This window comes from Numenius arquata, chromosome 1 (genome assembly GCF_964106895.1).
Source record: "Numenius arquata chromosome 1, bNumArq3.hap1.1, whole genome shotgun sequence".
NCBI lineage: Eukaryota > Metazoa > Chordata > Aves > Charadriiformes > Scolopacidae > Numenius > Numenius arquata.
The window spans coordinates 3,449,393-3,474,409 of record NC_133576.1 but is presented as its reverse complement, the minus strand read 5'-3'; the positions used below and the strand labels follow the sequence as shown (position 1 = coordinate 3,474,409).

The 25,017-nt window shown below is 46.4% G+C and overlaps 1 protein-coding gene across 6 annotated transcripts; it reads right to left on the bottom strand.

Moving 5' to 3' along the window:
• Positions 1-370: 370 nt before the first annotated feature.
• Positions 371-24,574, bottom strand: CD9 (CD9 molecule). 6 transcript variants are annotated; one of them, XM_074146609.1, is made up of 8 exons: positions 24,445-24,574; positions 11,321-11,423; positions 6,955-7,052; positions 5,012-5,086; positions 3,954-4,046; positions 3,267-3,356; positions 1,289-1,372; positions 371-714 (listed from the first exon to the last, which is right to left on the bottom strand). In XM_074146609.1, exons 1-8 carry the CDS (start codon positions 24,508-24,510, stop codon positions 649-651), a joined length of 675 nt encoding a protein of 224 aa, XP_074002710.1. In that variant the 5' UTR covers positions 24,511-24,574; the 3' UTR covers positions 371-648. The 6 variants fall into 6 exon arrangements, with proteins under 6 accessions (XP_074002710.1, XP_074002702.1, XP_074002726.1 ...); XM_074146601.1 differs by having other exon boundaries at positions 649-714; positions 3,267-3,352; positions 3,950-4,046; positions 24,445-24,510; XM_074146625.1 differs by having other exon boundaries at positions 649-714; positions 3,273-3,352; positions 3,950-4,046; positions 24,445-24,510.
• Between the last annotated feature and the right edge of the window lie 443 nt (positions 24,575-25,017).

Genomic DNA, 25,017 nt, shown 5'->3' with positions numbered 1-25,017 from the left:
GAGCCCAGCCTGTTTGCATCGAAGTACCACTGCCTGCATGTCACCAGTATGACAGTCATCCTTCGCCATCCTGCATGAAGAGGACAGTTAAAAGCGTTACAGCAGTAATATTTTAGGAATGTAATTAAGAACTGCTTTTGTTCATGCACACCAAGGAAACAAGGAACGATGCTACCTTCCTTAACATGCTCTGACAGTCTCTTCCATTCCTTGGAATTCCCTTCAAATATGGCATTGGCATAGAAGTTATTTCCTGCTTTAGTATGAAGCCCTAGTAATTTAACACTGAGATGTTACGCAAGTCCAACTCACTGCCACGCATCAAACAATGGTTAATAAGCATAGTAAAGTCTCTTCTCCCCCACAACATACAATATGTCTTACTCTTTATTAAGTATCAAATTGTCTCCAACATAAATTACATCCAAATTACATAAGTTTCAAGAAAGTCAGATATTTTATATACAATATTTGTCTTGAGTCAGATATACCTTTCTCATTTTAACCTGTAACATAAAAAGCAAACCTACATCAGTACCAAATAAAGCATTAAAAAGGTAACAAATATATAACTTTTTAGAAATGCTTCCAGAACGCTAAAGTTAATGACAAAGATTTTATAGTGCAGCAGTCTTGGGTTTTTAGCTCTTAGACCATTTCTCTGTTTCTGCGGATAGCACAGCAGAGAACCATACTGAATATCATGCCGAAAATCTGTAAAAGAAAGCAAACACATTAGAAATCAGGGGACCAAAGCACATTCTTCTGTCAATTTTAACTCTATCCTGCAGAGAACCCCCCCAAATTTCAGTCCATTCTCAAATCCCTTCACCCTCAAAACTTCCAAATACCTCAGCTATAAACCACTGCCGTATCTCCTAAGAAATCTTCCATCATCCCAGCATATTTGCATCAAGTCAAACAAACAAGTGCAAATTTTCTTATAGCCCTGTTACTTCAGTTCCCTAGCATGAGGATCCATGAGAGATACTGGGATTAAGAAGTGGGCTGGCAACATGACCAATACATATTCACCCTATATATAGACACACACTACCGATACAACTTCGCCACTGCTAAAGCTACAAGGAGGCAGATCCTAATGCAAAGCAGAAGCAGGGAGGTCCAAGACACCCCACGCTCTGCACCGCCTCGGGGCCCTACAGCACACACCCTGATCCTGCCGGTACTTGTCGGTAGTGGGATGGGAACTCCATGCAGCGTTCAATAGACTTCTGCCCCAAATATCCTTTGGCCATACAGTTACCCTCTAGATCTAGATACTCACCATTATTACAGCAATGCCAAGGCCAACTGCTCCAATCACATTCAATTTTGAGTTGAAGACCTCATCAATGGCAGCAGGGCATGACTGAAAAGAAAAAGACTATTCATTAGCGTTTCATACATACGAAAGGTTTGTTTCTGCTTGCCTGTTAGAGCTCAAGCCTGCTGACTGATGCTACACCCTTGACCAAGTTTGCTTCCACTAGAGATGAAGACTCATCTTTGGGAATCTGCTTTGAACTGGCCTTTAATTTTCACATCTTTAAAAGAAAGCCAGAGATGTTCCAACACAAAAGTTGGTAGAGGAGTTAAAGTCCACTCTTCAAGTATTTAAACCTCTTAGCCATGCCTTGGCTACAGCACGATTCCCTTCTCAACACCTGCAGCTGATCAGGTAGATCAGGACCAACAGCAGTTGTACCAGACATCCCTTGTTACTCCTGGCTGTCAGCATTTAAATTGCTGTATTGCTCAGCCCTTCTTAAAATAAATTTTAAGCCATTCTTGATATTTCCTGCTGTGATTCTGCAGACGCCTTATGAACACACGGTGCATGGGAACGGCAGGATTTCTTGAGCTGCACGCATACTTGCGAGGCTATGAGTAGATTCACAGAGTTGCCAGTTTGAAGATCCCAGGACAGTGAATTAAATTTTTCTTTAATTGCAAAGGTAAGTACAGTCCTTTCCCCAAAGACACATGGTAGCCAAGAAAAAGAACAAGGAATTTTTAGAGAGGTATAGGTCTTTAAAAGCCTGCTGGCTGGTTAAGAGTCTCATCCCAACTCCTGCCCTACTTATTCCAGCAGGATACCACAGTGAGCTGCTGAAAACAACTTTTTTTCTTTGATTGTTCTTTATCCAGTCCAGAAGGAAAGACCGAATGGAGGATTAAAGGGATATACTGGCAGGAATTAATCAGTTAAATCAGAATATCAATACAGTACTACTTCTTACAGAGGCACACAGATCAGCCACACCATTACATCCCTTTAATTTTGCAGTCTACCTACTGTTTGTTTTTTGTTTGTTTTTTTCCCCCCCCCCTACAGTTGGGACTAGGCCGTAAACACATCACAAGATTAAGTCAACAGCTGAAGCTAAAACACACTTAGCAAAATAGAAGCAAACAACAAAACCTGCACGCTGCCTCAATTACTCCCATATAGTCTAACTCACAGCATACTGTATGCGCAGACTAAAGACAGTCTAAATACAACCTGAAGTGTCTCATGTGGTCAGATATTTGAAGGAAAAAAAAAACAAAAACATCTGTAGTGAAAGGATGAGCACAAGTAATTTGAAAAATACCAAGTCACTAATTGAATTCCTGCATTATAAGAACCTTATTTTCTATGGAAGGCTCATACAGGCTCTCTTGGAGCATAAAGCAAGAGCACAGGACTGTTGCAAGAATAACAGGAAAAGGGGTAATTAGGAACTACACAAGATGCCTCTCCTGTATCCGTGGCATCCAGGCACCTTTGCAGCAATATTTCAACATGGGCCCTGATTCAGAGAATTGGCTTCACAGTGACAGTCACCTAAACAATGTATTAGCCTCCCCTTCCTTTTCCTTGCTAAAAGCTTATTCCCACCCCATGCTCTCCTTCTCCCTAAGAAAAAGGGGAGGCAACAGCTCCTGTGCAGCACCAGGGAGGTGCTTTGGTGATAGGAGCAGCCAGGAGAACAAAGGTCTCTAGATTTTTCTTTTTGGAGTCTTGCCTTACACCGTCCATCGCTAGAAAACTTAGTGACACACAGACTGCACATTTCCTGTGCAAGTTCAGATTTCCTGCTGACCCTGCTTGTTCTTTCCACAGTAACAGTACGTTGATTTTCCACAACCGGACTGATTACAGAGATATGTTGCTAAGTGTGATGTGGGAATTTCCCAGGAACTGAAAGGGGTTTATTCAGAAACATGTTTCTCATTCTACTCGTGGGGCAGTGCTGACGGTGAATTAAGTCATGCTTTACCACTACAGAAAGCGACTCGACCATGGTCTTCTTCGGACAGGTGTCCATGAACTGCTGCTCAAGAACTCCTTTAAGACCACAGCAGTCTAGCTACAAGAGAAAACAGAAAAAGAGAACCAGGTTAAAGAATCCTCATTTTTGCTCCGTATTTGGTAAAAAAGCAATAGATTACACTTAGGTTTTATTACAGACCTTATGCAAATTTGCTTAAAAGTCCTCCCAATGTGACTGATATAAACCTAATTTTAAAAAGCCTTTATTACATTAAAGGCCAAGATTCTAGAAAGGACGAGCGAGATCTCATTAAGTATACACACATTAATTTTGGTGACAGCTTGTACTCCTTACAGACACAAAGGTAAGCTCCTCACAGGCACGCAGGTGTGTGTACTACGGTGCCTGTAGATCAATGCCATAGATCTAGAGTTTCCCAGCTTGCTTCTGAGTTTTAGGAAAACAAGAACTAGTTCTATGCATTTCAGAGGTTCAAAGGGACAAAAAAAAAAAAAAGCATACTGAATTCACTAATATTATACAAAAATACTTTTTCTGCAATTTGTTACTCATACTCCCTTGGTTTCTTCTAGTTCGTAAGGTACTAGAACTGCATAGGGGACTGGATGACATGGAGAACAGCGTGAACAAGCTGCATTGCTGCCTAGTTTAAGTATAACCATGTGTACTTACAGCGAACTGAAACGCTTTCAGGGTTTCTCTGGCAGCTGGTTGAGATCTCTTTTCATAGGTTTCCACGTAGAAGTCCTTTAACTCTTCAATAACCTACAAGATAGCAAAGAGTTGGGAGGTATTACTGTCTTACCTTAGTATTAATTACGCAAAACTTGTTTTGACTAAGTCAGTCGTTGAAAATCCTGCAACATACAATACCCATCTTTTTGACATGTAGAAACAGAGGGTGGACAGCATTTCTCATCCGGAACAGGTGAGCCTAACTGGTATGCTCACCTTAAAAGCCACACCTAAACAGATAAGATTCAGAGTTTCCCTTCCAAAGACTTGATCTTCTAGGTGGAGCGAGAGAACCAAGTCTTTGCCCATTGGTTACACAAAAGTATTCCCTATTCATTTCTGTACCCCAGAAGTTGCTATATTCCCCTGTTGTGTAATACAAACAGAAAAGCAACCCTGAGCATTAAGCACCTCATTTTGAAACAAGACAGAGTATTGACTACTTGTGAGGGGACAGCTCAGATCAATCGTGTTTTAAATGCAGAAACATTCAGCCTATAGCTGAGCTAGCTCCTATCTAGAAACAGTAAAGCTTCACGGATGGCCTGCTTTGTTTCACCGGGCAGCCAGGTACTGCCTGGAAGGCATCTCTAGCATGCCACAGCATCTTGGGTCCTGGCTTCTCTGCTACAGTCTCATTTTCAAATCTTAAGAGTTTCATTTCTTATACTGTTTTGCCAGAATGCATCTTCTTCCTTTCCCCCAAATTCCCTGGGTAATCAAGATTTCAGTAGTACTGGTATAGTTTTCAGTAGACTGCTAACTTTCTAAAGGTACAGTCATAGAACCATAGAATAGTTTGGGTTGGAGGAGACCTTTAGGGATCATCTAGTCCAGCTCCCCTGCCATGGGCAGGGACATCTTTCACTGCATCAGGTTGCTCATAGCCCTGTCCAACCTGGCTTTGAACACTTCCAGTGATGAGGCACCCACAACTTCTCTGGGCAACCTGTTCCAGCATCCCACCACCCTGCCAACTTTTGAAAGCAACCTACCTTTTCTTTGTTTGCAAATCCCCAGATCGCAGCAGCAATTTCAAGGGCAAAAATCACAAAAAGGAAGAAGAAGAACTAGAAAAGAAAGACCACATCGTTAATTAAGACCACAGCATCAGACTATATATTGCAAGCCTGTCCAGTCCCCAGCATTCATTCCTTGTGGGAACTGTCACTCAACTAGTTTCCAGTGGGAGGTCTGAAACACTGGTAGGACTGGGTAAGAGGACACACTGCATTAGGTCAGCTCTTCTTCCCCAGAGCGTCGGAAAGCCTGGCAGTGTTTTCCAAGCAGAAGTCCTCCTTTTTGATCAGTGTTAATTAAAACCAATCATCTGTTCGCTCAGACTTTGAAGTTGCCCAGGTCACTCAGATCACAACAGCTGACACTAATTTTTGTGTCACTCTGTTTTGTCATCCCTATTGCTTTAGGAGTCATTACTTAATACCTACCTTGCCACCAACTCCCAGAGATCTAATGGTCATTTCTTTGTTGTGTATCCCATGAAAAAAAAGTAAGCCTCATCTCTGTTTAATCGACTACCGGGTCCAGAACACTACTAAATGTAGTAGGCACTTTACTTAAATGTAAAGGCACTTTAAAGAGATGTGTACAGAAGTACAACAAAGGGTTAGAGGCATCATTTTGCAAGAAATATTTGAAATTATCTTCTTCCATGACACAGAAGGGGAATTGTTCCTTCACCGGCTACAGTAGTAGTCTTTTATTAACTAAGTCTTTGGTTATTTGGATGACTAGTTCCACAAGTGTACAGATGTGCATGAACCCAGTAAGCTCCACTGGCCCCTCCAGTCTGAAAACAATGAGGTTGCTCTCCAATAATTGGCTTGCCAAGCAGTTGTCAAGTAGAAGATCTCATCCTGTGATTATGAACAGTAGAGGCTTGTTGTTTCAAGGATCAAATACCACAGCCCTGGTCTCAAAGATTAAAGATTGCACAGCCTCCAGAGTTCAGGACAAACTGCTTAATAAATAGCATTACCCTTATCAACATTTTAGTTCTGTGTTCACACATACTCCCAGTCTTGATATGTCGAAGTCTGACTGTGTCACTAACTCCTGAAGTCACCCTGTATTCAAACACAACACTAACATTTGAATTTAGGGCCAAAAATAGAAACTATATTTAACATTTTAGCATTATGTAGGTGAACATGAGTTTAAACATGGGGGAGCCAAAACAATCAGCATCTGTTGCCCTTCAACTGCACAGTAACGTTTTCCTTTCTCATCGTGCTTTGTCCTGGGTTAAGTGACACAGGACTAACTTCTAATGCTTGGGAAAACTGCACTTTTAGAAGACTCTAACATCTGAATTTGCAAAAAATATTTACTTCAGAGCCAGCCAGGCTACGTGGGATTCAAGGTCTCCGTGTTTTTGAGCCTTGCCAGGTGCATGGATGAGGAAGAGCAAGACCCGGGCACTTGATCCAGGCTGGCCAACAGGATTATTTCATACCATGAACTTCACATTCAATACAAATTAGAAAGTTTGCTGCGTAGTTCTCTTTCCCTTGATGGCGGCAGTCCAGAGAACTTCTTGCCCCGGTGCCAGACTCCTGAGGCCCTCCCTTCCTCCCAAAGCTGTAGCGCTTACAGAATCCAACATTTGCTGTCCGATGCTGGGAGTGCACAGCTTCCTACTGATAGCATCGACTGAATATAATTCTTGTATATTTTATATCGGTATTGGGATCAATACTAGTTCTTTAGTGTTATTAATGTTAATTATCTAGTCTTATCCTATTAAATCCATTTATATTTCAACCCTCGGGTTTCCTTGTTTTCTCCTTGTTCCCCTTCCCAGGTGGGGAGGGGTCACTGGGTGATAGAATGACTGTCTAAACAACAATAAATTGCTATGGGTTTTCTCAAACCATAACACACTGCTGAAAATTGAAACACTACTCCGAACACTTACCAGGCCAAGCATACATTGAGATTCCTGCAATGCACCACAGCATCCCAAGAAACCAACCAGCATCATAAGCGCACCAGCTCCAATAAGGATGTAAACTCCTAGGGAGAAGAACAGAGACATTTATACAGGCTATTTGAGACCTCAGCAGCAAGGTACGAAATTAGTCGCTCCACAAATAGCGGCTGTAGATTTTGCCAAGATTCAAGTTTCTTTACTGAGGTGTTCCAAGGAGCAGGGGGGGGGGGTGTGTGCGAAAAAAAGGCTGTGCTTGGTTTTCCAAGCAAACATCTCAAAACTTGTGGGGAAGTGTGCTGATAAATAAAAACTTCAAATTACAACAATTAACGTGTATCACTACGGCAGTTTCACAAGTTTTAGAAAATGGGTAAGATAAAGCCATCTAAGGGCTGGAGCACCTCTGCTACGAGGACAGGCTGAGGGAGCTGGGGTTGTTCAGCCTGGAGAAGAGAAGACTCCGGGAAGACCTCACAGCAGCCTTCCAATATCTGAAGGGAGCCTCCAGGAGAGCCGGAGAGGGACTCTTTGTCAGGAAGTGTAGTGACAGGACAAGGGGTAATGGTTTTAAATTGGAAGAGGGGAGATTTAGATGAGATATTAGGAGGAAATTCTTTCCTGTGAGGGTGGTGAGGCACTGGAACAGGTTGCCCAGGGAAGTTGTGGATGCCCCATCCATCCCTGGAAGTGTTCAAGGCCAGGCTGGATGGGGCTTTGAGCAACCTGCTCTAGTGGAGGTATCCCTACCCATGGCAGGAGGGTTGGAACTCAATGATCTTTAAGGTCCCTTCCAACCCTAACCATTCTATGATTTTAAGTCAAACCATGAGACACATTTTAAAACTGGCTCAGAGCCAGACTTATCAACTTATCTTCAGATGAAGAGGGTGCTGCAGTTAGCGACGACTGGAACTAGCGATTTATCAGAACTTGAGAGTCCTTGAAGCACGCTAGCTCTATCAGAACAGGTATTAAAAGGCATCATAATCATCTACCATAAGGCTTCAAATGTTTTTGTATCAGGGAACACTGACCGAGGTTCAGGTTGGATATTGAGGTTCTGGTTGGATATTAGGAAGAATTTCTTCACTGAAAGGGTTATCAAGCATTGGAATGGGCTGCCCAGGGAAGTGGTTGAGGCACCATCCCTGGAGATATTCAAAAGACGGGTTGACATGGTGCTCGGGAATATGGTTTAGTGTTGGTGGTGTGTTTTTTGGTTTTTTTTTTTCTTTTTTCTTTTTTTTTAAGGTTGGACTAGATGATCTTAAAGGTTCCTTCCAACCTAGGCAATTCTGTGGTTCTGTGATTCTGTGAATTATTCCATCCGTCACAGTGGTACAAGTCTACACTTCAGCTGTTTAACTTGAGAGCCTCTCTAACTACAAGTCAGTCAGCATTTTCTGCTTTCGCAAACCTTCAAACCATATTGAGTGGCTGAGCCTGTAGCCCATTCTGCCCAGAATTTAGGTAGCAAGTGCGTTGGAGCATAGAGGGCAACACGTTTCCGGGCTAAAAGACACCATTTTGCCCAATCCTCTCCTTTTAAGCTTGAAAACAGCCAGCTTCAGCATTACAGCTGGTAGCTGGTGAGAGCAGCAAGAGGTGGTGAGGGAAAACTGCTCCCAAAGTGTGGCAGGGAAACGTTACTGGAGTGGTGGAACATAAGACAAAGAATCGGCACAAAGCACGTAGCTTTAGTATGACATTTCTGTCAGGAGACAAAAAGAGAGTTCTGGCCTTCAATCAATACTATTTACAGTAAGCCATACATTAATGATTTGCCGATGATATTTTCGAGATGCAAACTAATAGGATTAGCTGCCAAAATAAACATCTACTTGATTAAGCACATGTCAGAGATTAAGTCTGACATTTCTTATCAGCAGGAAATTCCAGCACCACTTTTTTCACCCCAGCCTAATTTTTTGTTCTCTTTTGAAAAAGAATCTATCAGAACCTCTTAGTCCCGTTTACTTTCAGTAATGTAGAGAGCTTTTGAGGTAACTTGCTTTGTTAGTAGGTGCCAATTAACACATTCTTTCAACTTCCTATTGGAAACTGCAGTCGGTCACTACTACCAGAAAAAAGCACATCAAACCAGTAATCCCTATTAAACTTCTTAAAACTCAGTTTAACCTACAGACTTCAAGTAGGTTTGCTTCACTGTTTTGCTGCATTAAGCCAGCAGCTTAACTACCAAAACATAAAAGTTTTATGTTTTAAGAGGCAAAAGAGTTGTTTTAGACTACCCAGAAAAAGACTCGTTAAATATTCAGCTCAACGGCTAAGTTTGGATTCCTGTTCCCTTTCCAAGGTCCAGTTAAAAGCAGCTGGAAGTCTTTGTGGGAGCAGCAAGATAAACCCAGTTTGGTACCACACCAGCGTATCGAGGGTGAAATACAAGGTTTCTCACAGATAAAGCTGTCCTCCTGCCTGTGGCTTCTTTCACGAGATCGCACAAGTACTTCAATATTCTCAGCTACGGTCTCTAACAAGCCTCACATCGTTCCTAGCAGGACTAGCTGTAGGCACAGGCTACCCTGGTTCTAGAAGGCTGCCACTTCAGCTGCACCAACCGGCGTGTGCCTTACAGAGCCTGTACTGACCCTTCAGGTACCGGTTTGGACGTCGCGACAGATGGAGTAGCTCAGCAGAAGAGCAGCTTTCCTTGGCAAGAGAAAGATCAGCCTAGGTCTCGCGAGGTGATTCTGCCCCTCTACTCTGCGCTCGTGAGACCCCACCTGGAGTACTGTGTCCAGCTTTGGAGTCCTCAACACAGGAAGGACACGGATCTGTTGGAACGGGTCCAGCGGAGGGCCACGAGGATGATCAGAGGGATGGAGCACCTCCCCTATGAAGACAGGCTGAGAGAGCTGGGGTTGTTCAGCCTGGAGAAGAGAAGGCTCCGGGGAGACCTTATAACAGCCTATCAATACCTGAAGGGAGCCTACAGAAGAGCTGAAGCGGGACTCTTTGTCAGGAAGAGTGGTGACAGGACAAGGGGCAATGGTTTTAAATTGGAAGAGAAGAGATTTAGATTAGATATAAGGAAGAAATTCTTTACAGTGAGGGTGGTGAGGCACTGGAACAGGTTGCCCAGGGAAGTTGTGGATGCCCCATCCCTGGAAGTGTTCAAGGCCAGGCTGGATGGGGCTTTGAGCAACCTGCTCTAGTGGAGGTGTCCCTGCCCATGGCAGGGGGGTTGGAACTCGATGATCTTTAAGGTCCTTTCCAACTCTAGCCATTCTATGATTCTATGGATTCTATGATTCTAACCGCACTGTGGATGGCTAGCGAGTGATGCTGTACAGCGCACGGCAGACCTAGGCACTGCAGGGATGTAAAATATTTATGTACAAGGATTGTCCAAATCAAAGATGACAGACGCGTACGTAAAAAAGGTACATATTTGAATTTGCTTTTTTCCTAATTGTTTGAGGTCTTCAAACTCAGCTACTTGGTTTCAAAAAGGGTTGGAGCCCCTACAAGTGACAACTAAAAGAAGCACGTGTTCCGCTGCCCAAGCCTCAAAGTGACTGTAGAGATCAAAATCTTGCAGTTTGGATAAAATCCGATTCCACTAGGAACTCTAAGCCACTGCAATAGCAAACCAAAACCATGTATGTTTATCCCCTAATGGGCAATCAAGCAGTCCCAGGCTTTGCCTGTGGGAAGCCTAGACTAGGATCCTGCAAGACCAGAAAATATTGATGAATAACTTCCACCTGGCCAAGCTAAAGCTACATTGGTCCAGGTTGCCTGTAATATTTCCTGATATACACCGAGATATTTGTGCATCCTTACCATTACGTTCAATATAAATTAGCATACAGAGGGCTGTAAGAGTTAGGCAACAGTACATACGCTCCGAGATATGAGACAACGGAGTTGTGGGTAGCTTAAGTTGGTCACTTTGAGGGGAAGAAAACCTAAAACAGAGTTATTGATGTCATGTGTGACTACTCATTTAGAGTGAAACTTGGCTGAATCATTGTGAGAAGCCTCAGGAAGATGAGTCCTCCGTCTCTACCAGGGTCTCCAAAACACTTACCCAACAGTGCCCAAAGAGGAACCGCAGAGTCTAAGCTGGGAAAAAGCTGAAGTGACAGGCAATGTATAAAAAGCCAAGACACTGATGGTGTGACACTGCTGGTGTCTGCTCACAGCAGAGGCTGGCCCCCTGTACCAGCCAGGGGAAGCTGCTCTCTGCCCCATGGAGGCCGTTTTGGGCCGTTTTGTCTTTAACCTTTGAGGAAGACAAAGGTTTCTTTGTCAGGAAAAGGTTTCAAAGTCAGGAAACCAGGGCGCAGAAGTGTCCTCCATCACCCCAAGCCACCTCCTAGCGTACCTGTGTAAAATGTCGTGTTGTTGGATTCCAGTTCGAAGATGTTTTTGGTCTGCGAATCAAACCGAAGCCATAGTCCAATTGCAAGAACCGCTGTCCCTGCAAGCTGCAAGAACAAGTAAGTCTGGTTAAATAATACCATTTAATACATTCACCCCTCCATTAGTAACAACACCAGAAGTAAACACAGGATACAGCTCGGTTATTTAAAAAGGTGTCGCCAAAGAATCAGCATAAAAGGATGGGGATACCCAAATAAGAACAGGGTTCCTGACATGAGGCATCTCGTCGACAGATATGTTTACATATTAAACTCCAGTGCCACGCGAGAACAATGCCATTCTTGTTCTTTAGCGAAAATACCCGAGGTTTAACGAAAGTGCCAAGCGTCAGTATTTCCACTGACCTCCTCCACCCATTGTTTTATTCTGGGTGACTGCAATGACACTGTATGGCTTAGCGATCCTAAATCTTCACACTGAAGTACAAGCACATCGCAAGAAAAAGCACCTCGCGAGGCCAGCTAAAAGTTCTAGCATATTAAAAAGTTCTAGCATATTAAACGGACTGGTAAGAGCCCAGTATAGAGTTTAGAAAGAGTACTCTTGCTTGCAAAACAGGATAAAAAAATCAATCTAATAAGTTACCGCACGGACAGGAAAATACAGGCTGCTGAAATAGCCACGGTGCTGTGTGCTGATCCGGAACAATGCAATCCAATTTAGTTTTATTTTATTATCATCTCTGCCTGTGTGCCTCCAGGTTCCTCTTAACGTCGGTGCCTGTGTTTGCAGCAAGTTGTTGTGTGTATAAATTAGCTTCTGGATGAAACATCTGGCAGGAGGCAGCGAGATGTGTTGCAAGAGAGAGGGAACGGCACTCTGGCAAAGGCAAGTGCTAACAGTTTGCTTTGAAGCGACGGAATCCTCCCCCCCTTTAAAAAGAAATCTGGGGTCGTCTTGCCCACAAAAAAAAAAGAAAAAAAGAAAGAAAAAGAAACCAAGACAAACTAGAAAGCTGGAGAGTGTGCTTCTCAGCTCTTCCTTCCCTCCTTTGAAGGCCATTTAACTATAAAAAAAAAAAAGCTGTACAAAAGTGAGATGAGGACAGAAATACCACACATTTTAAGTTTAAATTTTTAATGCCTGCTGCAGAGTGAGCCACAACCTTAGAACATCTGGAGCTGTGTTTAGGCTAAGCATGCATGAAGAGGAAAAACAAAGCCTTATCCCTGATAAGAAGTTCCTTCCAGAAGGCAACAACATTCTTGACTGGCCTTCAAGAAACGGGAAAGTATTTACTTTAAAAAAAGAAAAAAACAACAAAACATGTTAGTTTTCAGTAGGAATATGGAAGGCATTCCCACAGACAGCACCTGTGGGTGTACTCCTTCCACACCAAGCCCCACGGCCCTGGCCCCATGCGGAGCCCCAGAGCCCTTTCTCCCTGCTAAGGGAGCGCTTGTGCTCCGGCCATGGCTCGTCTCCTAGGCTTGCTCTTCCTAAAAATAAAAATAAAAATAAAAATAAAAATAAAAATAAAAATAAAAATAAAAATAAAAATAAAAATAAAAATAAAAATAAAAATAAAAATAAAAATAAAAATAAAAATAAAAATAAAAATAGCTTTTAAGATTCACACAGGACCAAAGAAGACGGAGCTGAGTGAGGATTTAAGGGAAGGCATATCCCTTGCAGCTTCTCAGCAGAAAGCATCCCTGCTGCAGCGCTAAAGGGCTCAGGTAGGAGTGAAGAGAGGGGGTCAATTCCCGCAGGGAGCCAGCCCTGCCGGAAAAACCAGCATTTCTCGTACAGCAGGCACCCGACTCACAAAGAGGAGCTGCAGGGCTTCAGCTTAGGGGGGGAAAAAAGAAAAAAAAAAAAAAAAAAAGAGATGAAGTGATACATAATGCATAAAGAGCCAAACCCAAACGGAGGTTTCCCGACCTACGCAAAAGGCACTTCTCTGGCGCGTAGGCACAGCCTTACTCACAAAGCACACAGCAAGAACAAAGCCGGCACCATCTCCACCGCTTTCCTTGTTAGGGCTACGCCAACAAGATAATTTTAAGCCATGCCGAAGAATCTTGGTGGCGCATGGTATGTCGCAACAGCGGCATTATTTCAATTTAGTGTGCCACAGCAGCACCCCAGGGGGAGGGAGCGGTGCAACGGGGGGGGGGACCGGCGGAGAGAAGGGTTGCTGCTCTACCTCCACGCGCTGCCACAGCATCGCTTCGACCAGCCTTTCCAATCTCATCTCACTCCAGTTCCTCGGTTCAAAAACCAGAAGGGCTTAGTGACGGGAAAAAAACCCCAAAAAACCCAAAACAAACCAAAAAAAACACAAACCAACCTCCATGCCCTGCTTCTAGCCTACAGTTCAGTCACCCGGTATTTAATAATACTCTGTTTGAGACCCACTTTCCTGGGTCAACAAACCGTCTTCGGCTTTTATAGGCACCATTAGGAGCAGAAAACGACAACCTCTGCTTGTTTTGCTGGAACTCAGGAAGGACAAAGCCCTAAGCCTAAGCTTAGCACCCAACCACGTCTGTGCCTTGACAAACCTCAGCGTTCCAGTAGAGAGCTCAGAGCAGGGCACAGCAAAAGACCGTAAAGCTACAACCCCGAGCTGGTCCCCCCAGCAGAGCTTTTAAGGCCAGACAGACTTATTCGGACTGTGAAGAAACTCTAAGCCGAACTACAGCCGTGTAGGTGATCTTACAAGTTCAAGCAAAGCAAAGCAGAAGGCTCAGTTAATGATCTCCAAGGGAAAACCGGTTGGTTAACATTAGGGAGAGCTGACGTACTTAATACGGCTCCTTTTAAAAAACCCAGATTTAATTCTGGGTTGGGGGGAGGGTTAAGCGTCATGTTTTTTCCTTGGGAAAGCAGCCATCCTCATGAAAAAATGTTATTATCACAGAGAGGCAAGAGACTTCTGGGATCACAGAATAGCGACAGTACTCAATATCAGTGAATCGCTCCAGATCACTAAAAAAATTTTAATATTAAAGTGACAATTCTCTCCATGGTGCACCAGGAAAAAAAAAAAGCTGCTCCTTCTTGCAAGAAAAAGTGACTTTTTGTCTCAGTTTGAGGAAAAGCAGACTTGTGTTCTCAGTTTGTGCTCTCCCTACCCACAATGACCACTGAACTGAAAAAAAAAAAAAAAAGAAAAAAAAGGCAGTTTTAAAGCAGGAGGCCAGAAAGTAATTTGAAACTTCAAGTTTTCATCAAGACAGTGAGAGACCAGGTCACCAACGCCAGCCTTGGAGGAAGAGCAAGAGCAGCCCCACGGGCACCCCCCCCCTACCTGGCAGCATCTCAGACCAATCTGGCTGGTACCCAACCGCCTCCCTGCCCACCGATGTTATGCCAGTAGGTTTTGGCAGCTGTGTCGGGGTGGTTTCGGTAGCTGTGTTTTCCTTCCCCAGGACAGGGGTGCAAGCCCCCTCTCCCCCCTCCCCATCCCCAGGCTGTGTGGAAGCAGATCCCCCAACGAGCTGGTTGTTGGGTGTTCTCCCGATCTAACACGCCAACAGAGTTGTTTTGCCATAGGAGTTGAGTAATACAGGATATTTCTAAGTAAGCCTAACTGATGCTGGAAAAGAAACTTAACAGAAAAAGAACAAAACTGTTTTCCTGACGGTAGTCACTTTGTATGTGCAAAAGCCTACAAAACTATGAGAAAAGCAGGACCGTGAACTTATGAAGCATGTTAGAAACGTGTTTCTGTAGTAACAACTACAGGAAAGAGAACTCAGAAGACGGGGGTGGGGGGTTTAACCAATCTGATCAAAATGTGAAATTAAAGAGGTACTGTTCACTCACTGTATTGGAAAAGTTTGTGGCAGCAATTTTCCAGTACCAGCGTGTTCTGGCACAAGATTGTTGGAGATTGTTGGGGTGTGTATGGTTGGACTCGATGATCTCAAAGGTCCCTTCCAACCATGAAGATTCTGTAATTCTGTAATTCTGTAAGTGTGCTACCACCATCCCCGCTCAAGCTAGCGAGGCTTCCTTGCGTTCTCCCTGTGCTCCCAAGCGTCTTACAGCTCCCAGCTCACTTCCGCTGGACTTGCCTCTATCCTATAGCTGCAGTGGAGATACATTAAGCAAGGATAAAAATCTCTGGTTATTCTTCCTCCAATCCTATAGAGGCTTCTTGCCTTCCCCCCCCCCCCCCCCAACACACGCAAACACACCCCCTCTGCCTTAAAGACTCTACTTCTGCATGCACCTTTCTGTCACAAGAGGGAAAAAGCTGTTGCAACAGGGGGAAAAAAAAAAAAAAAAAGCCTTTTTTTTGTCTCTTGTGCTTCCTTACACAGCCCTGAACCTTCTCTAGTGAGCCTCCTGTGCAGGACATCCCTCCTCCCACCCATCCAGCCCCACACTCTGACAAGTGCCTTCTCCAAAGTCAGCCCTTGCCATTACTCTGGTCTCCCCCATATCTAAGGGCACGTGCTAGCATTTATCTTCGACATCCTGCTTTCTTTTAGCCTTCCATGTGACGAGAGATAACTGACAAAAGGATCTGTACCCCTGCAGAGGACAGTTGCCATGTACTCCAGACGAGAAACACCCCATCTATCCTGGAGGCATCTCCATGGAGAACATCCTGCCTTCCTCCCCCCACCATACTTGGCTATCTTCAGCACAAACTTGGAGCATTCAGCTCTGAGGCACAGCCATCAAAGCTACCTCCACTGCATTTTTTTTTCCCCTCCTTTAACACCTGAGGTTTCACAGATACCGTCTCCTAGCAGAAGGCTTGCACAGGGAATCATTAAATCTAATAATAGTGGTGTCAACAAGCATTAAAAGCTTGAACTTTTCAAACTGGAAATTGCAATTTCTGCTAATGCATGCCATGATAGGGCGATGTATGACGCTGCTTTGGGAAGCTGGAAAGTTTATTTTAGATTTAACCGCTATTTCTCAAGGACCATTTTCTTCAGTCCCTTCTGACCTTGTCGCCTTGATCCATCTTGAGAGAGGACAATCCCCGGGCAAGCACCTCACTTGCTGCAGGCATCTGACCTTTCCATGGACAGAACCACCTCTCAAGGGGCTCAAGGTCCAAGCAGTTACCAAGGCCTTAAAGCTGGCAGATAAAGCTTTGGGAGGGGGACACCCCCCCACCATCCACCAGGTTACTACCAGCCCTTCCCCACCATCCACAACATGGAGGCAAGGATAGGGAAGAAACAAGGCACTGCAAGAACTCCTGATCTATGGATCAAAGTCTGTTTAAAAAAAAAAAAAAAAAAAGACCTTTGTACAGGAAACTATGGGTTCTGCTATTTTAGCACGTTCAGGCCAAGCTTATATCAAGTTTGTGGTGTTACCTCTAGCAGAGGGTAAATCAATATGTGGAAATACGGTAGAGTCGGTCAAAAATAAAAGCTACTTCCAGTGTTGTCAGCTCAGCGTTGCATCCAACAGAATACTGCTACTCATTTTCTTTTTTTCCTTGAAGTAAGAAGATATGTCAGGCTCTGCATGACTGTCCCTTACGTAGGTTTTACCCAGGGTGTGCCAAGAGTGCACTGAAAAAACCACTATCTTCCCTTCACCTCAAACAGATACAAACTTCTAGCTAAAAAGTCTGACTCATACCTTCCTCTGCGTAAGGCGGACAAATTTTTCCCTTACTGTCCAAGACAGTGGATTAACAAAGCCAGGACCAGATAATATAATGTTGCAAAAGCACACAGGCAAAGAAATTGAGAACATTGCGACCAGTAACGAACTGTCTGTTTCTGTCCTGTTACTTGCTGGTACTCTATAAATAAAAACCCGTAAACAGTAAGTACAGATGAGGCTCAACATCACTCTAAACCCTTAATTACAGGATTAGTGTTATCCACAACAGCACAGGTTTTCAAACTTCTGAAAAAAAATAAAATAAAGTGCTTTCCTAACAGATGTGCAATGAGTGCTAGCAGTTACATGAGAAGCTGCAGCTATTTCCAAACTCCTTTGGAAAAAGAAAAAAAAAAAAAAAGTAGATGGGGAAAGGAAGTATTTTCTTTCTGCTTAAGCTAGTTTCAAGAATGTTGTGGGCTAAGTTAATGTCACAGCATTTATTGCAATAAAATGGTGCTCCAGTACAGCAGGAGCAGCGTTTACAGAATTCCTGAGCCCCTGCCAAGACTAGTGCCCATTTCATACAAGTTCCTATTCAGAAGCCTGTCCACTGTATTTGCAATTTAGATCACAAATAGGAGCTAGGACTGCTAGAATGCTAAGCACAAGTGGCTTCGCAGCAGGTTTCTCAAGGCAACCACACCTCAACCCCATTCCCGACTTGACAGCGCTGAGTTAAAACGCATTGAGCCGAGCCCCAGCAGCATTGATTCACAGGCTGAAGCCCATGACTAAATCAGTTTATTACAGAAAGCAATTAATTTCTGTTCCTTTTGCATGTGTGCGCATATACACACACACACATATTGGATACCAGGAAGAAATTCTTCACTGTGAGGGTGGTGAGGCACTGGAACAGGCTGCCCAGGGAAGTTGTGGATGCCCCATCCCTGGAGGGGTTCAAGACCAGGCTGGATGGGGCTTTGAGCAACCTGCTCTAGTGGAGGTGTCCCTGCCCATGGCAGGGGGGTTGGAACTCGGTGATCTTGAAGGTCCCTTCCAACTCTAACCATTCCATGATTCCATGATTCCCCTGCCCATCCTGCAAGTCCTCCTCTCCACTTGAGCAGGGAAGAGCCTCTGCAGAAGCCAGAGCCTCCGAATTGCTACCGGCTGTTCCCGGCAGCAGAAGCAGATGAGATTACAGCTCAGAACAAAGTCACAGGTATCTTCAAGTTACAGAGAAAGAGCCCTGCAGGCCTAATCTTACTTTAGCAGGCACTCCCAAATCCATTTGTTTATATAACACAAAAGACACCGAAGGGCAGAGAGCCAGGACAAGAGGGCTGCCTTGCAGTGTAAAGGAGCACGAAAACAACTGCTCAGAGACTCTACATTGAACTCTGTCTGCACGCTCCAGCACTTCTTTGCCGGTAACTCATTAAGTCGTAAATATTAGCAGCAGACGTACTTTGTATTCCACAAAATTCGGGAGCGAAAAACCCAGCATTCATGTTCAACGGTGCAAGCCCTCGCTTTAGTTCGGCACCAGGAAGGCAGCGGGAGAACGGGCAGGCACATGCTCCGTAGGCTGGGCTGTGCCAGGTGCTTCCCGACCTGTTCATCAAGAGCAGCCAACGGTTTTACTAGGAAACGACTTTGTCACCGGGGCCAACAAGCCCCCAGGACACCCCTCCAGTTACAAGAGCTCAGCTGGAGGTAGTCACTCCTTACACAGCTCAAGGTCATCAAGCACGTGCTTGCACCAAGGTTATTCAAAACCAGCCTCAGTAAGACCACTTAGGTGCAAGGCACATAATGTGAGGTTTCCGTTGTCCTCTCGCCAAGTTGGAGCCAGCCCGGCAGAAAAAGCTTTGCATGAGTTCTGTATCAGCCTCAACACCTCCCTCACCGACCCCAGATCAAGCCCCTGAAGTGGTACAGCTTTCATTACAGACCAGAGCTACCAGAGCCAACGTCAGTAACCCTGTGACAGAAGACCTGTAGGCAAATCCAGGCAGGAGCAGACCAGCCCTACCTAAAGGAACCTGCAGCAGCAAGGAACTTGATGTTTGCAGTGATACTTGGACTCAAGGCAAGATGCAGCCACTCCTCCGAGAGGGGACTGGATCGCCTAACTTACTCATTTACTTAAGCACAACAGTAAAAACCATTCCCTACAAGTTGGGCAGATGTATGCAATGCTTAAACCAGACTTCAGAGGCATGACTAGCATTTCTAGCAACCATCTGCAAGTCCCCATACCCACCATTCAGGCCACAAGCGTGATTTAACCAAAGCTCCGGAATCCCAAAAGTTTTGGGGGGCATCATGCTAGTGAGATATATGCCTGGTCTGGCCTTACCAACTGGAGAAAAGCCATCACACCAGTTACCCTCACAATCTAGCACAGCACCCTACAAGAGGGCTCCTCAAGAGGGTATCAGAACAGGGCAGGCAGCAGCATTTCCCAGGAGTAACCTCCCACTGAACATCTTGAGCACTTAGGGGTTGTGCAAAGACACAGACAGTACCTTTGCAGAAGAGAAGTTAATTGAGGGCTGCCAACCACGGCGTTCATTAGGTACTCCTTGAACTGCACACTCCACAGTACCTTCTGGGGAGGAAGCACCACCACTGTGCACACAGCCATAACCTTTTCTGAAACTTCCTCTTCTCAAACTTAATGCCCCTCAGTTTTTGCTCACTGACTCTTTCAATACAATCAAACCCTACCTACTACCCTGGCCAGTTGTGGTTCTACAGACCTCTAGCATGTTTCCCCCCACATCTGTTTCTAGGCTGGAGAATCCCAATTCACTCAACAGTTCCCAACGGCAGAAACCCTTCTCCTCCTTTCCCAAACATTACCAAGCTTCACTGTGTTCCTCTCAAGGTAGGCAGGGGACCACAGCATTGCAAGACACCAGCACACCATAGATTTATACGGTGGTACCATCCTTCCACTTCTCTAGGTCCTTCACTTCTGAAGATTGTTTTCATCTGCTGCTGCTGAGCACCCACCTTATGCTTTCATGAAGCCACCGTAGACCCTTTTCTCCCAAGATTTCCTCCCTCTGGCAGCAGATTCCCCTGGAGCTAACTAGTTCGTAACTCCAGGCTGCTTCCTGCTCCCATCTCCCACACGTTACTTGATGCCCACCTTTGAGTGTCTTGCTCTGCTTTGTCACATTGCCTGCTGTGTCAGCATGCGCCCATCTTCATTGCTCTGAATATGAGTAATGGATGCTACCCAAGCAACAAAGTTCCCTCACATGCTTTTCCAGATTAGGTGGGACTGTACTGACCACCACGGGGTTTCCTCCTGCACGCCAGCTCCACCGGTTCTCTCCACCGCAAGAGAGCTCCACCTCATCTCAGGCCTGCCTCCGCTCAGTCAGCAGTTTCATCCCTGCCAGGATCTTACTCCAGGACTGCTTAGTTTCCCCAAGAGCACTTAGATTTCCAGGAGACATCGAACAAGTGAACTAACACTAACCAGCACTCTCTCTCCAAGATTCAGGCTTGTGAAGGCTTCAAAGTTATCATCTCCATGGAGGCTGACTTCCCCTTACAGCAGCCATTCTCTCTTCCCCAGTGTCACATCTCCATGTGTACACCAATTTATTTTTTTAAAGAATCTTCTCCTCCGCCTATTCCAGAGGTACCACACGTGCCACTCTCTACATAGATCAAAAAACCCACCTCAAACTCACTGTATTCCAGCCCTCGGTAAGCAGTGAGCAGGAGGTTTTACCTCATCACAACACACTTGTATTCAATACATTCTGAAGTAACTGTTGTGTGACCCTGGCAAGTTGTTGATCAGCATTTGCCGTTGTTGTCTCACCACCTTTTCACCGAGGGGTCAATTCAAGCCTGTGAGGGATTCAAAGACAGGTTAGAGCAGAGAATGTCCCCAAGTTCTTCCCGTGCACACCTAGTAAGAGAAAGTCCCACAGAAGATCACTCCTAACAGTTTTGCACCTGGATGGAGCACCTCCCCTGTGAAGACAGGCTGAGAGAGCTGGGGTTGTTCAGCCTGGAGAAGAGAAGGCTCTGAGGAGACCTCACAGCAGCCTTCCAATATCTGAAGGGAGCCTCCAGGAGAGCCGGAGAGGGACTCTTTGTCAGGAAGTGTAGTGACAGGACAAGGGGTAATGGTTTTAAATTGGAAGAGGGGAGATTTAGATTAGATATTAGGAGGAAATTCTTTCCTGTGAGGGTGGTGAGACACTGGAACAGGTTGCCCAGGGAAGCTGTGGATGCCCCATCCCTGGAGGTGTTCAAGGCCAGGCTGGATGGAGCTTTGAGCAACCTGCTCTAGTGGAGGTGTCCCTGCCCATGGCAGGGGGGTTGGAACTCGATGATCTTTAAGGTCCCTTCCAACTCTAACCATTCTATGATTCTATGGACAGATTACTGTCTGTAAGGATTCCCTGGGAAGCTCCCTGGTCCTAATGTGTCTGAAGAAGGGTATGTTAAGTGGGTTTTGCTTTTTGCAAGTTATACCTAAAGCTTTCTTTTGGATTCCCCCCCCCCCCCATTTGACCCACCAGCATTTATGAACCTCAACGCCCTTCCTTTGAACACAGCTTCAACTTCTTGAGGGTTTCCCAATTTTTTGTTTTAATAGCCTCCTACACCCAGCTGTTTTGCTCCTCCTGCTTTCTGTTGCCCTCACTCGAGTCTCTGATGGAGGCAAATACATGCCACCCAACATGCCATCTACAAATACTGCAGGTTTGCCACAAACCATTTCAATTCCTCGCCTGTCCTTCTGATGCAACTTAGTGGAAAAAAAAAAAAAAAAAAAAGGTAGCACTGTGAAAACTCGATCACAGCTTTACAGGACCTTTTAGCTTCTCTTGCTCCAGGAGATGCACTAGATCATTGTCACCATTCCCAAGTAGCACTTGGGCAATAGGACCCCACACCCATGGACTACTCAGAAGCGAGAAAAGGTTCATACCTCCTCTTGGAGGCCAAAAGGCAGTCACTGATTGCGCCTTCAAATTTAGGCTCAGAATTGCACTCAGGCACAATGTGTTTGCTCAATTTACTTCCATTACTTAATGGATTTTTCACATCTCCAACGCAGTAAGAAACATGAAAGCCTTCTTTCTTATTAGCGTTGTTCCCATCCTCTGGTGCCTGCCCCGAGACACCTTCCCCTTTACACTGGTCATTGAGGCCTAACAGCCTAAAATAGCCCAAGAGATTGCTACTTTATTCCCTCCATAGAGGACACGAGGTTCACCAACATCGTACTTGAAACACCCCTTTGACAGTTTTGGTAGGGCACGGACACATGTAGTGAGCCCTGAGAGTCAAGGTCTACCCCAGCTGGTCTACAACCCCATTGACCTCCTGGGGCTTCCAGCCACTTGTCAGGACACCACAAGAGGAAGAAGCATTCATCTCCCTTTAACTCTTCTTTCTCGCTGTTGCTCTTCTCCTCCCCACATCCAAGCTGGGTATGAGTGAGACCGGCCATCCCCTGGGAAGACCACTCCAAGAGCTGCATCCTCATGGCTGCAGCAGCCCTACAAGTGGTACAGCCCCCTTCCCCACCACTCCTCCTCCTCCTCCCCTCCACCCTCCTAACAAGTCAAGCCCGCATCCGTGCTTACTGGGCACCCAAAGGTGCAAGTAAAGCTTCTGAGCTTCACAACCAGGAAACCTCCAAGCAACAGATGCCCCCTGAGCTAATTGAGAAGACGCTCCCGATTCTCAGCCCCGGGGCCCTAGAGAGCAAAATGGCGATGCTCGCTTTAAGGGCGTCTTTGAGGCCGTGCCTTCGCCACAACAAGCATTCTTGTGCTATAAAACAGTTTGTAGAAAGTCTGTAGCTAAAAAAAAAAAAAAAAAAAAAAAAGATATCAGAAAGCAAACCATGACTATTTCCTCCTGTTTCAACAAGAGGTTTAGCACCTCGCCGACCCAGAGGTTTCAGCCAGCACGTCGTTAGGCTTTTTCTTCTCACCAGCTATAACCCTCCAAATGTGACCCCCCCCCCCGTCTCCTTATGAGTCTCAGGAGGCGGTACGTGCTTTCCTGCTCGCTTGTAAAGCTCCTCCGCACACGCCTCGATTGCAGCCCAGCCCCATTTTCCTACTCTGCTGAAACCCGTTTTTAAGTTGGGAAACGACCAGCGCTTTGCCCGTCAGCGCGGCGTCTGCCGGTCACCCCGGGCGCGATGCCGTAACCCGCTCCAGCAGCCGTTCCTTCCCGCAGCTCTGACTTGACGTCCTCCACACCAGGGGGAGAGAAGGAGTCACAGGGGCATTTCTCCACCGTAGCAGAGAGCCAAGAGAAAATTCATGAGGTTTTTTTAAATTTTTTTTTTTTTTTTTTTCCTTCTTTTTTAGCCTCACACTTCACACCTATACGTTGTCTAGGCAGTCGTACTGGGGGTGCTTTTCCCCGAGGCAGAGACGATGCTAAATTCACCCAAAGAGCTTGAGAAACGGCCACAACCTCTCAGCCAAACCCCGCTTTGTGGCCCTGCCTGGCAAAGGCGAGATAGTTGGGGCCAGAAGCTGGGCTGGAGATAACGCCTTCCGCTCGCGCCCTGCTGTGCTCCTACAGATTAAAAAACTATTATTTCAGGACTTTCTTTTCCCCGAGGTGCCGCCCAGCAGATCCCAGGCAGAAGCCACAGCTTCTTCCAGCCGAGGCTCCCACCGTGACAAGTTGACGGTACGGGGCGACGGCGACCATAAGCACGAATTTGGGAGGAATTAACAAACCCACCCACCCCCTCACACACACACACCGGTTACAATCCTCGCACCGAAACAGCTGCTGAGAAGCACTGAATTTCACTGAATTAATTTTTTTGAGAGTTGGAAGGGACCATATAGATCATCTAGTCCAACTCCCCAAAGTTGCACAACCCGCAAAGAGAGTTTCTAGGCAAGCCGAGGAGGGGGGGGGGGGGATGAAACCACCTTCACACCTAGCATCACCCCCCCCCCCCCCCCCCCCACACGTTACCAGGCAGGACACACGGGTCTGCCTTGTGCTAAGCCACCGGAAGAAAATATAATTATAATAATAGTAATAAAAAAAGACTAAAAAAAGGAGTAGTGAGACGGGTACGGATGGCATTTAGACACCTCCTGCCCACCGCAGGGCGGGCAGGGTATTTGAGCACCGCAACAGGTAACCGGGTGCCGCCGGGGGACACGCTCGCCCCGGGAAGGGGAGACGGCCCCGGGCTCGACGCGGGGGGGGGGGGGAGAGGTCCCCGCCCGGGCAGCCCCCCCCACCCCGGGGAGCACCCCCACAACGGGACCCGGCACCCACCCCTCTCCTGCCGGGGTGGGTAAGAAAAAAAAAAAAGAAAAAAAAAAAAAAAGGCTGAAAACAACCAAAAAAAACCCGAAACAAAACACCGCTCCAGGCACTTCGTCCCGTCCCGTCCCCCCCCCCCCTTTTCCCTTCCCCTTCCCCGCGGGGTCCCTCCAAGGTCGGCGGCGAGCAAAGCCCCGCCGCGGGGGTCTCCACCGGTGGCGTGTCCCTCACCCAGAAGATGAAGTTGAAGCCGAAGAGCAGGTACTTGATGCACTTGGTGCCTCCTTTGACGGGCATGGCGACGGCGGGCGGACGGCGACGGCGGCAACCAGGAGAACCTCTGCCCCGACGCCACTCCTTAAATTCCGCTCTCCACGGGGCTCTCCCGGGGCTCCCTGCCCCGCCGTCCCGCCCCCCGGGCCGCCCCCCGGGCCGCCAGCCCAATGACCGGCTCCCGCTGCCGCCCCGCACCTGCCGCCGCCCCGCCCCGGGAGCCGCCCCCCCCCCCCCCCCCCCCCGCAACCACCCCGGGGGCTTGGGGGGGGGCAGTACCGGGGAGGTTCTTCCAGCCACGGGCTCACGGGGGGGGGGGAGGGAGGCAGCCACGGGGAGGTTCTTCTAGCCACGGCCCCGCGTGTCCCGGGGGCGGGCAGCATCGCCCCCGGTGCGGGGATGCTTGAGTCCCGGTGCGGGGATGCTGCGTCCCGCTGCCCTCCTCCGGGGGAAATAATGTAGAACAGTGTGATGTGCAAAAAAAAAGAAAGAAAAAAAAAAGTATTATTAAGTATTATTATTATTAATAAG

What these genes read in the sequence shown, in the direction of transcription:
- CD9 (XM_074146609.1), bottom strand. Translation starts at nt 24,510, where the DNA reads ATGCCCGTCAAAGGAGGCACCAAGTGCATCAAGTACCTGCTCTTCGGC. An exon ending in CTCAATGTATGCTTGGCCTG is followed by an intron (nt 5,087 to 6,954) that starts GTAAGTGTTCGG and finishes TTTCTTTTCTAG; the next exon opens with TTCTTCTTCTTCCTTTTTGT. An exon ending in TGAAAGCGTTTCAGTTCGCT is followed by an intron (nt 3,357 to 3,953) that starts GTAAGTACACAT and finishes TTTCTCTTGTAG; the next exon opens with CTAGACTGCTGTGGTCTTAA.